The sequence below is a fragment of the Drosophila montana genome, unplaced genomic scaffold, assembly GCF_035044405.1.
Source record: "Drosophila montana isolate Dmon_TW-CO22-7 unplaced genomic scaffold, ASM3504440v1 contig_3848_1, whole genome shotgun sequence".
Classification (NCBI taxonomy): domain Eukaryota; kingdom Metazoa; phylum Arthropoda; class Insecta; order Diptera; family Drosophilidae; genus Drosophila; species Drosophila montana.
The window spans coordinates 2,919,582-2,936,544 of record NW_026998720.1 but is presented as its reverse complement, the minus strand read 5'-3'; the positions used below and the strand labels follow the sequence as shown (position 1 = coordinate 2,936,544).

The 16,963-nt window shown below is 38.2% G+C and overlaps 1 protein-coding gene across 2 annotated transcripts; it reads left to right on the top strand.

Annotated features, from left to right (window-relative positions):
• The first annotated feature begins 194 nt into the window (after positions 1-194).
• On the top strand, positions 195-16,268 carry grsm (granny smith). 2 transcript variants are annotated; one of them, XM_064696619.1, is made up of 6 exons: positions 195-388; positions 1,644-2,656; positions 2,718-2,874; positions 5,612-5,788; positions 15,800-15,910; positions 15,984-16,268. In XM_064696619.1, the coding sequence occupies exons 1-6, from the start codon at positions 311-313 to the stop codon at positions 16,113-16,115; spliced, it is 1,668 nt and encodes a 555-aa protein (XP_064552689.1). In that variant the 5' UTR covers positions 195-310; the 3' UTR covers positions 16,116-16,268. The 2 variants fall into 2 exon arrangements, with proteins under 2 accessions (XP_064552689.1, XP_064552688.1); XM_064696618.1 differs by lacking the exon at positions 195-388 and adding an exon at positions 1,404-1,583.
• The last annotated feature ends 695 nt before the right edge of the window (positions 16,269-16,963 follow it).

Genomic DNA, 16,963 nt, shown 5'->3' with positions numbered 1-16,963 from the left:
TTATGCTTAAGTCTAGTATGCTTTGCACCTTTTAATTAAATTTAAGTTTTCAGTGGTAATCAACTCTATAAATCAATGATTATACATTTTTTTTAACAGAATTTACGCTGCCAGACTGTTTAAGATTTTAGTGCTTGCATGCGCCGCATGTGGCAACGTATCGCAACTATCGTATACAAGAGATATCGATAATTTTGTCTGCCCTAACTAGCATGCTGATAGCCGGCAAAAATTGCAAGCAAAGCATCATCAAAATTTGCCAAAATTTGAGGACAAGTGAGATTTGTTCGGTGCTGCAATTGAAATATTAATGCGTATACTGCACACCGTAAAGGCGTTACGCACTATATTCCATCGCAGCTATAGTAATAGCACGACAATTAGAACGGTAAGTACCTACAGATGTATGTGTGGTCATGTTCATATACCGGTGACGGGGGCGGAACGTAAATTTTATTTTTTGCGAACAAAGAGAAGCGCTTGTTTTTTGGATTCTAAAAATAGATAAGACATTTGCATAAAACGTCTGTGTTGCTGTCTAAACTCTTTGATTGCACAAATGTATGCACACATACATTGCTGTTCGCCTTTGTTTAATTGGAAGAAATCTGAAAAGTTTATAGAGCACCCGTTTAGATAGCCGCAGATCCACTTGTTGGTCTCCGTACTTTTCACACAAGGTCACGACGTTTGCGATGTCATTGCGCTATAGCATTGATGACGTCGCAAATGGTGTGAACTGAGCGCTTATCAGACTGTGTCATATTCAGCAGCTGGCAATTCGAAATTGTTATTATATTTCGTTTTATTGCCCCGCTCGCAATTGCAGACGCTGTATTTATGCATTATTATTTTTTATTTATAGATAAGAATATGTTTATTGTTATGACTAATAGAATGCGTTGCAAGGTATTATACATGAATGATTTTTTTATTCAGATTTTTTGTTATAAAGCAAGCGTTTTTGGCTAGACCATCAAATGACGACGACCGCATACCCTTAAAAATACATATCTATGCTTAAATAAAACACGAGAGTGATAAAGCGATTACTTACTTTTGATACAATTTGGAAGAAATAAAATTATAACCCTTATCTTTATATTTGAAATATAAACAAAAATTTAAATTATAATTTTTTATACAAAATGCAGCATTAAAAGTTTCCCATGTAATTTGCATGGGAAATTATTAAGTGTTTATCATAGTATTGTTTAATATTTATGAATTAGAAGGACTTGCAGTGAATAAAAATTGCTAGAATTGGAAATTAGGTCTGTTCAATTAGCAATAGATTGCTGTACAGTAGTTTTTTTCGGTATGCAGTATGCTTTATTTTATGGAAGATCTATAAAAACCTGTGAAACTTCTATAAACATGAACTTTTGTCAATTTATTATTGTGGCGTGTAAGCCCCACAATCTAATTTTTTCACTACGCACATGGTAATGATTAGAACCGGAGTCAAATCAGCTATTTCAATCAAATTGTGTCATGTGCACAAGTTTACAGTACAAAGTCGTTTATTTGTGCCAATCTGGAGTATCATAAATCGTACCAAATCAACGATTAACAGTGTTAAGGTGGTGGCGCGCTAAAATGCTTGTGAACTAAGCGTTAATCCGTTTCTACACTCATTGCAGATGGCCACGGACATCAAGTTTAATGCGTCTCTTACACGCACGGATCCGCAGCAGCAGCCGGTGCTAATTATTGGCCAGCTGCGTCATCTGAACCTGCTCAAGTTTGGGCAGCTTGCTATCAAATTGGAGCCGCGTGTCAGTGAGGAGACATTCAAGAATGCCATCGCCTGCCTGCATCCGGCGCCAACAGACAAGTGTTCGCTTTACCTGGACGTGGCCACAGTCGCTGCGCTGCCTTTGAAGGCGTCGAGACATAACACCGCCTCTCGGGCGCACTCGATTACGCGCCTGGTGAAGAACCATGTGCTCAATGTGAATGAGGAGAGCGTTGTGTTAGTTTGCGAGCGTGAGAACATCTTTGCCAGCGCCTGTGCTGTGGTTCGTGCCTTTCCACTCTACTCCCGCAAAACGGGCAACGGCAACGGTGCCAAGTCGCCTTCAATAGACGGCGGCGACGGGCAATCCGCGCGGTCTGTGGTCAATGTAGAGTTTGTTGTCATTGATAAAGATGGCTGCGTACAGAAGGAGCCTCTCAGCCAGGATGAGCTCCAGTGCCTGCACGAGACGGCGCGTGGTATACGTCTCGCAGCACGCATTGTGGATACGCCCTGCAACGAGATGAATGTGGATCACTTTATTCAAAATGTCAACGAGTTTGCCAAAGAGCTTTGTCTGCAGCCGCAAATCATACGCGGCGAAGAGCTGCAAGAGCGCGGCTTTGGCGGAATCTATGGCGTGGGCAAGGCGGCGGCTGTGCCCCCAGCTCTTGTCGTGCTTTCGCATGAGCCCAAGGGTGCACAAGAAACTATTGCACTGGTCGGCAAGGGCATTGTCTACGATACTGGCGGTCTGAGCATTAAGGGCAAAACGGCTATGCCGGGCATGAAACGGGATTGCGGTGGTGCTGCAGCTATTCTGGGGGCCTTCTATGCGGCCGTCAAGTGCGGTTTCAGAGATAACTTGCATGCCGTCTTTTGTTTGGCCGAGAACTCTGTAGGCCCAAATGCCACGCGGTAAGCGGTCGTGTCATCTATTATTGCCCAAACTAATCCTCTTATTATAATATTCACGCAGTCCCGACGATATACACACCTTGTACTCAGGCCGTACTGTGGAAATCAACAATACGGATGCTGAGGGTCGTTTGGTGCTCGCCGATGGCGTTTGCTTTGCCAACAAGGATCTTAAGGCAAATATTATTCTTGATATGGCCACGCTGACGGGCGCTCAAGTAAGTAAACTCATATTTTATAATAGTAACTGCAGCTATAAATGCATCTCACTTTGGGGTTAGATGCTTTTCTTTCTAGTTGTAATAACACGAATTAGTCTAGTAATCCTATAGCTGCCATTAAATTGCAATGAACACACACCATATATGTTAAATATGTGCCGGCATTAGTAAATTGATAAGCCAGTCTACGTTTAAATTTCCTACAATTTTACTCTACATGCATACTCTACATGCACAATAGTTTATTCTTATGGTAAACGTCTTGCAGCTTTAACATTGAGTTGCTAGGATATTTCATAAATTCTGTATAATAAACAAATTTTTAAGCCACTTTTCATTTACATCTCTTCTAATCTTACTATATTAATCTTTGGTAGTTGCAATGGAATTTTAACTATGACCCCAATTAATTCTCATGTCTTCTTACTGTATTAACATTGAGCACATTAGGGATATTTCATAGAAGCCAGCCTGCATTTATAAGAATCTCTTCCAATCTTACTTGCCTACATGTAAGGTCTTAACTATTTTCATTGGAGTATTGAGTTATGATATCTTCTTTGTAACAAGCTATTTAAAGCTGTCACGAGCATATTAAAGATATTTTATAGATTTTGGAAACTTAACAAGTTTATAAGCTAGTCTGCATATCTATCTGTTGCAGTCTCTCTCTAGTAGTAGCTAACTTGTTTGCTTTATTCTAGACATTTTTCATCCCATAATATCTTATCAAATTCCCTAGTCAGCTGTCCAATGTAGTTTTGCTTCGCGTTTCTTAGCGTGACGAACTGTATATAACCTCTTGGCCGTGCTGTGCATTTTTCTTGCGTTCCTAAATGCAAAATTTATGCCACGTTTTATAAAAGTCACGAGGTTAATTGGCAAAAATAAATTGCAAATTTGGTTTTTTTCGGCGGCAACTTGAAGTAGCAGCAGAAGCGGAAGAAGCATCAGCAGCAGTTGCCGCCGCGTATGCACAACAGCAACAATGAAGGCAACGAGGCAAACCCGTTTTGCGGTTATTGCTGGTTTTTGGTGGGGTTGTTGGTAGGTCGCGGGGCGGGTGGCGGGTGGTGCGATTGCTGCGAATGCAGCAGCAGGAGAAGGGGCCATTGGCTGGCTGGGATGGCGCACAATTACCATAAATCTTGCATGCAATTTGCTTAAAATATGATGCCAATTTGCGTTATTTGTGGTTCGATGGGAAATAAATCGAAACTGGTCAGGGATAGCGAACAGGACAAGGCACGAAATGGCTGAGGATTCCTCCTGTCGTGTCCTGCAATAAAAAAAGCTACGACTCCAACTCGTTGCGAGTGCAAGTAAAATTGTTAAGCAAAACTAGTCAACACTTGTTTTTTTTCTGCTTTTCATGCAATTTCTGTAAAATTGTTTAGAATTTGTTTTGACGCTTGTTGTGTTTAATTTCATTACACACGGTCACACACACGTACGCACACACACTCCGACATACACACACACACACAGATATTCAACGGGCCAAACACTTTTGCAACATGCAATAATATTAATTGCCAACATTGGTGCAACTGCGACTGCAGCAACAACAGCAACAACAACAATGAGCAACAAAAGCAATAACGTACGAAATTAAACTAAACTCGCCTAAAATATACCCTTTTTTTTTTATTTTTCTACACCAACACTTTTTTTTCTGCGAAGCAGAAGATAGCTTGCAGTCATATTTATGACTGCCCAAATTATATTTGTAACAGGCACAACCTAAAACAGAGCTTCAATTTCTTCGCTTTTCTTTTTCGGTAGCGATAGAAGAGCAGACAAATTTGAGGTTTAATTTTATTTAACATAATTTTTCATTTTATCTTCCTGGCGATAGAAATGGGAAGCAGCTTTACAGTCATAGCTAAAAAATGTGTCAACTTTTCTTGTTCTTAATGCTTTTTTATAAGCCTGGAACTAAAGTATTCGATTTAATCTGAAGACACAGGATATAAAGCTTAAAGCTAAAATTCCTTTTTTTTGAGAATCTAAAGTTTGTAAATTTTTTTTATTCAAAATAATAAGATGAAGCTGCCTTTGAAATGTGCTTGTCTAAAGTGGGGATACTTTTGGCTATTTAAACAATTAAATATAGAAGTAATAATAAAACAGCACATAACTTTTAACTTACGCGAAGAATCCCTTTTCTACAATTATATAGGGTATATTGAAACAAGCAACAAACGGCAGCCAACACTTTTGGTCTTTTTACATTTTATGTTGCTGCTGCTTGTTACACCTTTTGTTGTTGTTGTGTTTGTGTGCTGATGTGTATATTGGTGTGTGTGTGTGTGTGCTGCTTTCATTTGTCCAGCTGTAGTTTAACACGCGCTGTAGAGTCCTTGGCTGGTCTTGATACTGGTTCTGGTCGTGGTCCTGGTCCTGGTCCTGGCTTGCTCTTGTTTGGGTGTTGCTTGTGCTAAATAACCTTGCACCTTTTTATTGCTGGTCGCGTCGGAAGCTCGCAATTTTGGCATCGCAACCATGCATCGCCGCTTGGCTGCCCCCATTGTGCTGCATCCAAAGCAGCCCCTGCCCCAGTGTGGCAGGAATGTTGCCACCTTTACTGTGTTAGTTGCTCTGCAGTTTCATTGTTAGCAATCGGCTTGAATATTGCATGTTTTCTATCAGCTTGGATGGGCAAGCCATTAAGGCACTATGTTTTTCTTATTTCCACTGCCACATATTAAATTTGTTTTCTTCTCACTTACAGGGCGTTGCAACAGGCAAATATCATGGCGCCATATTGACAAACTCGGAGCCATGGGAATCAAAGGCATTGCAGGCCGGACGCAAATCCGGCGATTTATTGGCGCCCATTATTTATTGTCCCGAATTGCATTTCTCCGAATTTGCATCGGCCATTGCTGATATGAAAAACTCTGTAGCGGTAAGTACAGCCCACAATAAAAGAAGAGACGAATTTCAAGTACTTGACAATCAAACGCCACACATCAAACACTACACACACACACACACGCGCATACGCACACATTCGCACGCACGAGAACACACGCAAATGCATACCTTTAAGGCGTATGTGTGATAAAAAAGTATAGACCGTTTTTTATGTCCTCCATTTTCTGTTAGCAATTTAGTATTTGGCACAAAAACTCTGCCACTTGATTGCAAAGTCTGAAAATATCGACTCAAATTATCATTTTTTATACATCTCATTTAATCGATCAAATTAGAACAGTTCAGCATTCAGCATTCAGCATTTTAGGCCTTATGGCCATCTCATGAAGAAGAAAACAAATCTAGGTGGTATATAAAAATATTATTTATCTACGACACATAATATGATTGCAATCTGCCTTACGTCGACGATTAAAATACCCATTCAATCATCTTTTTCAAAAGTTAATTTTATTTCCATCGATTGTCCCTGTATGAGCAATATTATATAGTGGTTCATTGTTGATAATAATAATGACATGAGTGTATAGATGTAAGGACACAGTGAAATGAATAAATGTGAAGTTCGATCAGGTTTTGTATGCACACATTTCGGGTAGAAATTTTAATAGCATACAAATCTAGAATATTTCTTATTACCCAATTTGAACTCAATTCAAATTTACTTTTCATTTTATATGACTGTGGATTGGTTAAATTTATTTAAAATTAATTTCACAGTTCCTGCGAAGTCAAAATCTTAGGAATAAATAAAAAGTAAATCCTTGAATGATTTTTTAAATGTTACTAAGCATAAAAAAATATAAATCATTGAAGTCCCGTTTTAGGGGCGACCACTGTATTTGGTGTACATAAATAACATTTGTTTCATTTGGAAATGCTTTGCTTGGCCAAACGGGACATATAACTTCTTAGAAAATATGCCAAAAGAAATATGGTTTATTTGCAATGCACATTTTGTGTGATAAACACAAAACAAACACTCGTAAATACACCAGCATGTATAATACACAATTTTAATTAACTTTGTCGGTCGAGGTTTATTTCTTATTTTTTTATCGCTGCAATGTTGCGAAAAATGATGGACGTCATGTTCGGTTTAAAGATTGATTAGTATTACTGTGATTTATGCCACACACACACACATGCTGCACACTCACACATGCTCCCCTGTGCTCACATGTATCAAAAACTTTGGCGTTCAATCTACGCTTTGCAAAAGTAATAGGGCGGATGAGTCGGGGGGTTTGGTGGCTGCTGCTGCTGCTTCTGCTGCTGCTGTGGTGCGTATGGGGCCTCAAGCTACACCACAACAGCAACCAAATCGAGTTACCTTATTGTACGTCTAAAACGCTTCGGATCAATGGTCATTCATCATTGTCACGCCATGGGCGACTGTCGGGCAACTCTGTTGCCTTGCTTGTGCCTGGCTGGGTGCGTAGGTTGCTGCCAGGTTGGCCCCCGACTGCCAGTTAGGTCAAGTGGCGTGGCAGCTTTGGCTGCCTGCCCATTACCTACACCAGTGGAAGCTGCCTGGCTCTAGCCAACCAAAATGCCCCAACTGACCCACCTGCTCGCCGGGCTGTTGGCTGTTTGATTTTTTGACCATTTTGACGCTCGTTGTTTTTGTCTTTACGTGCAGAAAAAAAAAATGCAAGTACCCCCAAGCTGCCCATCCGCTTGTCCAGTTTCGGAACCGCCTTCTGCATTTGATGTGACATCAGCGCTTCTTGCGCCGCGCACTTTGTCAACGTGCCTGTGATAAAGTGCTTTAAACTTAAAATGCATTCAACGTTAAATGCAAAAAAGCTGAATCGAAATTACGAGTAACAAAAAAGATAGCGAAAAAAGGCACACAGGAATCCCGAATACTTAATGCTCTTTCCGACATATTACTTAAACGGGCAAGTAGCTAAAATAATATTTGTTATCCTTATCAATAATCTTTGGATAAGGGGTGATGAATCTGCCAATGTGAGCTTTAACCCTAACGAATGACAAACAAATAATCAATCAGTTAGTCAATCAGTCAGTTATCAATCAAAATTCAGCATTTCAGATTTTACCGGATTTGCAGTGCGTTATTCTTCAATCAGTCAATCAGTCAGTTAATAAGTCAGTCAGTACGTAATATTTACCCACATCACAAAAGATCTCTGCTGTAGAAAATTCAGCTTTACAGCGCCGACCTTTTTTTGCAGTGTGTTAATCATTAATCAGTCAATCAGTCAGTCAGTCAGTTAATCAGTCAGTTAATAAGTCAGTCAGTACGAAATATTTAACAATATCGCAAAAGATCACTACTGTAGAAAATTCAGCTTCTCAGTTGTTACCGTTTTTGCGGTGCGTTATTCATTAATTAATCAGTCAGTCAATCGGGCTTTCAATCAGTCAGTCAGTACGAAATGATTAATATATATTAATATATATTATTTATTGCATCAAATTCGTTTAGGTCCCGCCCAGCTAGAAACAAATTAATTATTGCGTACCGTCCCCATTTTGTCTCAAAATAATCCCGCCCGTCCCGATCCCCCGGGATTGTATTCCTTCGATACGTTAGTTATTTTAAAGGTCAAGTAATTTCGGGATCCAAAATGTAATATCGGAACCGGCTGGAATTTCGAGCTCGTGCAAAGATTCAACCCATTTCGCATATTTTAAAATCCTTTTCCGTTCCATATACATATAAGTTATGTCGCTAAATTAGTGTATCCTACATAGCTAGGGTATACAAATTACAGCTGGCACCCGTTCTTTTGCTGGTGGTATCCGCCAAATTCGCACGAGTTGCGTTTAAATTACATGGGTTTTTTGTGCTTTGGCAACTCGTCGCTAGTTTCCCACTAAATGGACGGATTATGAGTGTTGTTAGTGGTTGGTGGTTCGTTTGGAGGCAGCTACCGCGTTTTTTTTCTGTTTTGTTTTTGTTTTTTGCACCATCTGCTGTTGGCTCATTTTGACGAGCATTTGGAGTTGCCGTCGCTAGGCTGTTTTGGCCAGTCTGCCGGGCAGCAGGACGCGGACGGATACTTGTCCGTTAGTCTGGCTTTTAAATAACTGACTGCAATTTGTTTTTCGCCGCTTCTGATTTGTGCTGTGCTTTGGTCTCTGGGCGTTGGCTGTGGGTTTGATTTGGAGGTCAGGCCATCATTAGCCTTGTTGTGGCTGTGGTTAACACGTTGCGTACGGTTTTTTTTGCTGCCTATTTTTGGCTTTTGTTTTAAAGATAGATATAGATGGAGGAAAGGGAAAGAGAAAGAAGCGCATTTATGTGAAAAGGGAACTATTTTATAGATACAACCAATTAGTGGTAATGTATTAAATACCTATTTTTGATAAATACAGTTTTTAAAGTAAAACGTTTATTATTAATTTTGTAAAATTACAAATTAGTCATCTAAAATGTCATATACAAAATCCGGTTATTCATATGCAAATATCAAGGCAATTTAAATTTTCTAAGTAGCAAGTAAAAAAACATTTTTATTAAAATTAAATAAAATTTAAATTTATTCTCACTTTGCTGAGCATTATGGTCAATAACTTTAATCGTATCTATGCTTAAATGAAGTACTTAATACATAGAAGAAAATATATCAGATTTATTTTATATCAAACAAGATATTTGTATCCCCGATAAGTTAAGCATAAAGCAGTCAAGAACTAGAAAAGCAACAATCAAAGAAGTAAATAAAACAATAAAATGATTTAAACGTGTCAAATTGTTTCTCAATTTTGAGACAACACCCAGCGACGGCAGAAAGCGTCGAGCTCTTCCGAGTACAACGCAAAGTTACTCAAATTTTATGACTGTGAAATTTTACCATTGTTGGTAATTGATTTTTATGTTAAATCGTAAAAAGCAGCCAGCGCACAAACCAGGGAGCATGAATTTTAGATAAACCCATCGAACAAGCAAAGCAACGTGTTGCGGTTCGCGTCTGTTTGTGTGCGGCAACGGGGCGTATGCGTAATTGCTTTCTTTGTTTTTATTTTTTGGATACACTTGCCTGCAGGATATTATATATAAGTGAATAAATATGCAAAGCCATAAACTTTCGACTCCTAATATACATATTACTCTTCCGGTTGAAAATCTGAATCAATTGGAAAATATGAAGTATATCCATATTTAGCTGGAATTGGAATTCAAAATTGAGACAGAATATGTTTTTTTTCTGTTTTAGCTGCACTTTAAACATTTAATAAAACTGTGCTTAGCTGTTTCGCTTAACGACCAATTCAAGTATTACAAGAGTATTTAATATTCGGCACCCGGCAAAAAAATAAACTTCTTGCCTGAAACGCAGTTGGTAAATTTTTATTAAGCGGTAACATTTTAAATTCAATTGTACGACGACTTTTTACGCTTTTTAATGAATTAAATTGAACTTTTTATGCGCCAAAGTTCTGTTTTTTTTTATGTTCAGGTCTTTCATTTTTTTTTTAATAAATTTTTATTTTTACGCTGCGACCTCAAGGCGCCAAATATGATATTTTGTTTGGGTTTGGTGTTTGTTTTCTCAGTTACTGTTGATTAAATAATGCCAACAGTTTATAAATAATGCTCAAGCTTAGTGATTCAGTGGTTTAAATGCAGATTTTAAGTTCCGACCAGCTTCTGCACAACCGTAAGTCACGTAATTTGCGCCATGTCCCGCGATTTCCGTAGCCTACTTCGGGGGGCCTCTCTCCTCTGACTCCGGCGACTTTGTTAACACAAATCTTTCCGCTTGTTATGTGTTGGTTTCCGTTGAACTTTAGCACGTCTCTCAGGCAGGCAAAAAATGAAAAGAAAAAAAAAACAGGGAAAAGGGAAAAAGAAAGGAAAATAAACCATGCCGTCGTTCGCATTGACTGTTTCTAATATTTTCGCTTTGCTCTTTTGCCTTTTGCGTGGCGAAAAGTTTTTAAAGCGCCGCGACATTGGGGGAAAATTGAATAAAAACGTTTGTCGCTTTCAGCGTGCTGCGACCAGGCATCGTCCCAGCCGTCCCACTCAGCCTGTGCAAATCCTTCTGACGCCCATTCGATGAATGTATAATTGATACTGAAACCAGTCAAAGGAATCCAATACATTGATGCCCCGAGGCATTGAGGCGCCCGCACATTTGCGCCCGTTTCAGTGCAAGGCACGCGAAAAGTGTGGCAAGTCTTGATATCATCTTCTTCAAGCATCATGTTAAGTTTAAGTGTTGCTGCTTTAAAGATTTAACGATCCCTCTAATTTGAGCAAACATCGACTAAATTCCGGTTATTTTTGTAAGAAAAACATCTTCAGTGTTGATTTCTATCTGAAAAAAAAGGAGTAATAGAGTGGAAAATAATGAGCATTTCACCCAAATTTTTAGTTTTTATTCATACTCCTCGCTTCCGTTTAATTTTCCTAGTTAGTTTCTTTTTTGTGTTGCTTCTTATTTTAAATATCGCTTAGATTTCCTTTTTTATTTTTACCTAATCTTTTTTTGGTTCTCGATTCGTTTTTACTTCTATTCCTTTTATATTCTATTCTTGCTTTACTTCTGTCTTCGTTTTGTTTAAATTTTCATTTGTTTGCGTCTCTTCTTCCTTCGCTAGTTTTCAATTAAATTTGTTGCTTCTTTTCTCCCTTCGATTTGCTTTCAGCTTCTTTTTTCTTTGCTACTTCCTTAGCTTTGCTGTAGGCTCAATTTTTTGCTTCGTTTCCTCATTTGCTTTGCTTTTAGCTTAATTTCTTGTTTTGCTTCTCCGTTTTCAGTTCAATTTTTTTGGGCTTAATTTTTCACTTTGTTTCTTCCTTTTCTGGTCTTGGCTTTATTTTTTGCTTTGCTTCTCCCTTTTCTGCTCATAGACTAGTTTTTGCCTCGCTTCTCCCATTTCTGCTCTTAGCTTATTTTGCTTCGCATCTCCCTTTACTTTTTGGCATTTATTCCTTCGCTTAACCTTTGCATTTTTTAATAGCGCTCTGCTTGTTCATTTTGTTGCTCACTTATCTTTTTACGTAGCTTTTTGTTTATTTCTTACATTGCTTTACGCCTTGCTACTTTCTTTGCAGCTTATTGTGCTTCTAACTTCTCTTGTTTCTTTGCTTCTTGTTTACTTCTTTACACTAAATGATTTGCTGTTCGGTTTGCGTTTTATTTTGTTTTACTCACTTTGCTTCTCGCTTCTACTATGTCTGAGAGTTGATGTATATTTCCGGCTTAAATTTTAATTATGTTATTTAATTGAATTATTGTTAATTAGCGAAGGATTTCTAAATAAAGGCGTGGAATATTCTATACTATTTGGTGATAGCTTACCTAGATATAGGAATGAGGCACGTTTATTTTGCCTGCTAATTAAAATCTACGTTAATCGTAAATGGAGCGAGCGCTTTCCACAACGGATGGCATCAACTCAAAAATTTCCATTGATTCTGGTATGTGACACACGTGGCGCGTGTGACAGAAGTGTGGGGCATGGGGCACGGGGCACGGGGCATGAGGCATTGGGTTTGGTCACGTAGCTAACCGCAATTAGTCGCCGACCCATTGCCAGACTTCATATGTGGCTGGGTGTGGATGGGGTGTGCGCTTTTGCCTAGCTATTCGGCTATTTACAAAAGGTTCACACAATCAATGCGTTGCGTAATGCAATCAATGCTAATGACATTACGTTGACAAATGTTTGCCATTATTGATGAAAGCGCATAGGCCGCATTGGCAGTCGGTTGACTGAGCTGATTTCAGCACTGGCCGAATGTGTCTAAGCCCAGACCAATCGTATTGAGCAAATTGTTGAAAGCCTTTAATTAAAATTAACTACACGGGAGGCATACGCGCCAAGGTGACCCGTTTTATAGTCGATAACAATGAACAAGGCTTAAAACATCTTGAATTTAATGCTAAAGAACTATCGATAGTGGGCGTGTCAATAATCAAAAGTAGTTTTCTGATTAGTTCATATAAAAATGTTTGAAAAAAGCAGATGTCCTTTTTAATATCCTTCAAATAAAGGTAAAATGCGTGTAATAAACGATTCATAATTCAGTTGAAAGAGATTTATTATGTGGGTCATTGTAGCTTCCCCCACTGTAAATTTAATCTCTAGCGATAGTCACCGAACAATCGATTGTGTCAGCGCGCCAGTGATACTATTGATAGTTTTGCAACACTGATCTTTAAATTCACATAAATAAAATATTATTTGAGGAGAATTGATACCTAATATAATCTGTGCATCAGTCTAAATGAGATATTTATAATAATCACAGATTTGTTTTTACAAGAATAAAGGCTTGAAGCTGATATATAAATATAGTTGATTTTTACTGTTTTATTGGAGTTTCAAATCCTTTTAATATTGACACAGCATATTTAATAATAATAATATAAAATAATTTTTAATATAACTTTTCCAATATTTATTTTTCAGAAAAATTTTTGACAAATTTTCTATATAGCACTTAATCTATAGATTATTTATTCTTTAAAAATTGTTTCCATACTTTAGTATAGTTATTTAGGACTTAAATATAACATTAGATCAACATAAACATGACAACAAATCCATGGACATTACATTATACTCTTCGAAATTTGGCAGTGTTATATCACAATCTAGGTCGAAGGTATCCTTAAATCGTGTTTGCTCATATTTGACAGCTTATGAAACGTGTTTGTTAATTATCAGCAATTCAATTAGAAAGTCATTCACAATGCATCGCAAAATTTTAATTGGACTATTTTGGGAAGGCGCATAAAACTTTATAAAACTAACAGAAACGATTACATTTAATTCGTACATTCAACAACAAAATCTAAACAAGTTGCGAGTGGTCTGGGAGTTAGTTGGCCCAATACATTTTCAAGTTTTGCGGCAAGTTTGATAACAAAGGCAGGCTCAAGTTTGTTAGCTAAAACCGCCAAAAGCAGTTGAAACATCGATAACAATAAGAATAACAACAACAATATCAACAATGATAACAACGACAACTAACACACCAACAACAACAACAACAACGACAATATGCGGCAGCAATCGTTGGCTTGAATAGACTTTTAACTTCCGCTGCATGACGAAAGACTTTTCGTGCTGCCTCTATCTATGCAAGTGTGAGTGTGTGTGTTGTGTGAGCGTGTGTGTTTGACTACCAAGCGTTGTCATGCAATATTCAGTGCAAGGCATCTCCTGTTAATCTTGTTGTTGTTGTTCCGCTGGTTGTCCTGTCTGCTGCTGAATACAGTCGGACGTTTTCTTTTTGGCCGAGTGTGTAAAGAGTATATGTGCGTGTGTCTTGGTTTCTTTTTTATATATTTATGTGCTGCACAGTGGGCCATCAATGCACATTCTCGAAAAAAATACACAAAAATCTAGGTCTTTGCGGAATTAATAATAAGAACAGAAAATTCAAAATCGTTATATTTTAATATTTTCATATATTTATATATATAATTTTTATTGGCGTAGTTTGTAATTACAAACTAGGATACATAACTTTAAAAGACGTATCCATTTATTTTACGTGTATTCATTTTGGTTCAATTCAAGACGTGTCTCTTTTTGTTTTCTATATATTTCTCAATCATATTATATTTTTCTGGGTACTATGTACTTCCGCGGACACATTACAAATAAAGCTGCAAACCGGGCGTGAATTGAATCGTTTCTTGACCAAAATTCAAATTTTTTATTGTTTAAAATCATACTTTTTTACAATACCAGCTGCCGAAAAAACAGCTCAGTCAAAAGAAAGATATAAGTTTGTTTGAGCATAGAATGGGTTGGATTTATCAATCAAACCTAAGGTTGTCAGACTGCATAATAAAAGTAGAAATTGTTTTACCTAAAATTTTAAAAATATAAAAAAATTAGGGTATATGGGTAGGATTATGTACAGAACCCAAAGACGGAGTTGGCTCAACATGTAAATCGTATTTAAATGATGTCAACTTTTTGATTAAACATTTTTTCATACAGCAAAGCGTATCATTTAGTTTTACAACACATGCTTTAAAGAAAATTCTATTTGTTTAATATTAACTATCAATTTTGTTTCGCAACTTGGAAAATTAAAAATATATCTGCAAATAACTCAATTTGGCCCATTGTCAACTATGGTACTTTATGTTTTCCATTTAAGCGTTGTAATTTCCGCTCAAGTTAGTAGAGCGACAGTTTCCGTTACTTGGTAGCTGGCATATAATTTAGGCATTAGCACATCTTAACATCTATATAGAGATATATTTATATATGTATATGCCATGTGTATATGTGCTTGTGTATGTCTCAGCATATATTTATATATTTTCTTGCTGCGCTGCACTGCAGGATACTTTTTAATATCGAAGTTGCTGCTAACTTTTACTTGTTGCATTTTTATTTTGCGTATACCCTGTAAACATGAAGTGCGTAGAACGGATGTTGCAACAGTTGTGGCAATGTGTAAAAGCAAGCATTTAGAAAATGTGTTCGTCCAATTATTTCTATAGGAACCACATAATAAAGAACTTCGATTTGATGCGGCCTTGCAGATATGTAAGAAGAATAGTGAAGCTAGTAAATATTGACTTTGGTCAAAATATCAAGAAAAACATGCATTTTACAATAACAATAACCTGCGTTAACCTATTTATATAGATGCTCCGATGTGATTTGAAAGCGCTAATGAAGGTAGTGAAATAAATAAAAGTCGAATTTAGTAAAGATATCCTAACAAAAAAAAATTTTAACACAAGGAATTAATTTTGTACCGGTGATTTCTATGGCAGCTATATGCTATAAGGGTTCGATCCGCCTAGACATTTAGGCTGCCTGTGGTTAAAAGAAAGAAAAAGAAACAGAGAGACTGACAGACATGGATACATCCACTGGGCTATTTTTTTTAGTACCCAGCAGAAACGTGTGTGTTTGTGTGAATATTTTCTATAGGTATTCGAGCACAAAATTTTTACTTGTGTTATATTATACACTTTTTACGCCCCTATCTAACTTAATTTCTGTATATTTTGACTTGCAGGATCGCCAGAATGCGCAATCCTCCTGCGCCGGCCTCTTTGTGGCTGCTCATTTGGGCTTCGACTATCCCGGCGTTTGGATGCATGTTGATATGGCCACGCCCGTGAATTGTGTAAGTAATTGTGCTAGTCCTAAATGGAAATCCCGTACTCATACAATTGTTTCGTTGCATTTCTCTCTGGCAGGGTGAACGCGCCACGGGCTACGGCGTCGCCTTGCTCCTTACGCTATTTGGCAGCCACACGAGCTGCGCGCTGTTGCAGTCGATTGCGCCCGGCGATGAGGAGCCTCCATCGAAGCGTATGTGCCGCGATTAGCGTGCAACAATTGCATTGCTGTGAAGTGGATCGTTTTTGCATTTCAATCAAGTTTAATACACACACACATACACGGATATACACACACATGTCGAAATAAGTTGAAAAGCCAATTGAATTAGCTGCCAGGCAATAAAATGAAATTAAACGAAAGGAGAATTAGCATTTGTCACTTGCATTCCCTGTGTGTGTGTGTGTGTGTCTGTGTTGTGTTGCCTTTGCTTAAAAGCACACGAATATGCATACACACACCCACACACACACACACGTGCACACAACCTGCTGTACTTGTACACGTCCCTTTGCTGTTCAATTAGACGACTGCTGTGCGCATTTGCAACCTGTGCCTGGGCGCTTAAGTGGATTCATCATCATCATCATCATCAACCTGATGCGGATGCAATTGTGTCGACAACAACAAAGATTACAACAACAACAACAACTACAATAACAAGAGACGTCAACAGCAGCAGCAGCGTCAACAACAGCACAACAATACAAATTAAATTGCAACATCACTGTGCCACGGCGTCGCGTCGTCTTTGTTGCCTACTTCCGAGAGCGCGCGCGCGAGTCTCGCGGGTTTGTCAGCTGTCAGCGTCAGCGTCAGCGTGAAAGACAGATTCACAGACACGCCCACACAAACGCCAACGCCCACGCAGACGCCCCTCAGTGTTTCATTCTTATTTGCTAAATTTCCTATGGACGCGCGCGCCCGCGTGCTCGCCTTCCATTTACCTTCCGTTTTTCGCGTTTTTAATACCTATACCCATTGAAAGTGACTAACATGGGGTTTAATGAGCTGATTGAGACAATGAACTAAGTCGATCAAGAGCAGTCTCTAGCTC

Excerpts from the sequence above, each read along its gene's own strand:
- grsm (XM_064696618.1), top strand. The coding sequence starts at position 1,443 with ATGGTAATGATTAGAACCGGAGTCAAATCAGCTATTTCAATCAAATTG. Across the intron at positions 2,657-2,717 it reads GTAGGCCCAAATGCCACGCG|TCCCGACGATATACACACCT; the intron begins GTAAGCGGTCGT and ends ATATTCACGCAG. Across the intron at positions 2,875-5,611 it reads CCACGCTGACGGGCGCTCAA|GGCGTTGCAACAGGCAAATA; the intron begins GTAAGTAAACTC and ends TCTCACTTACAG.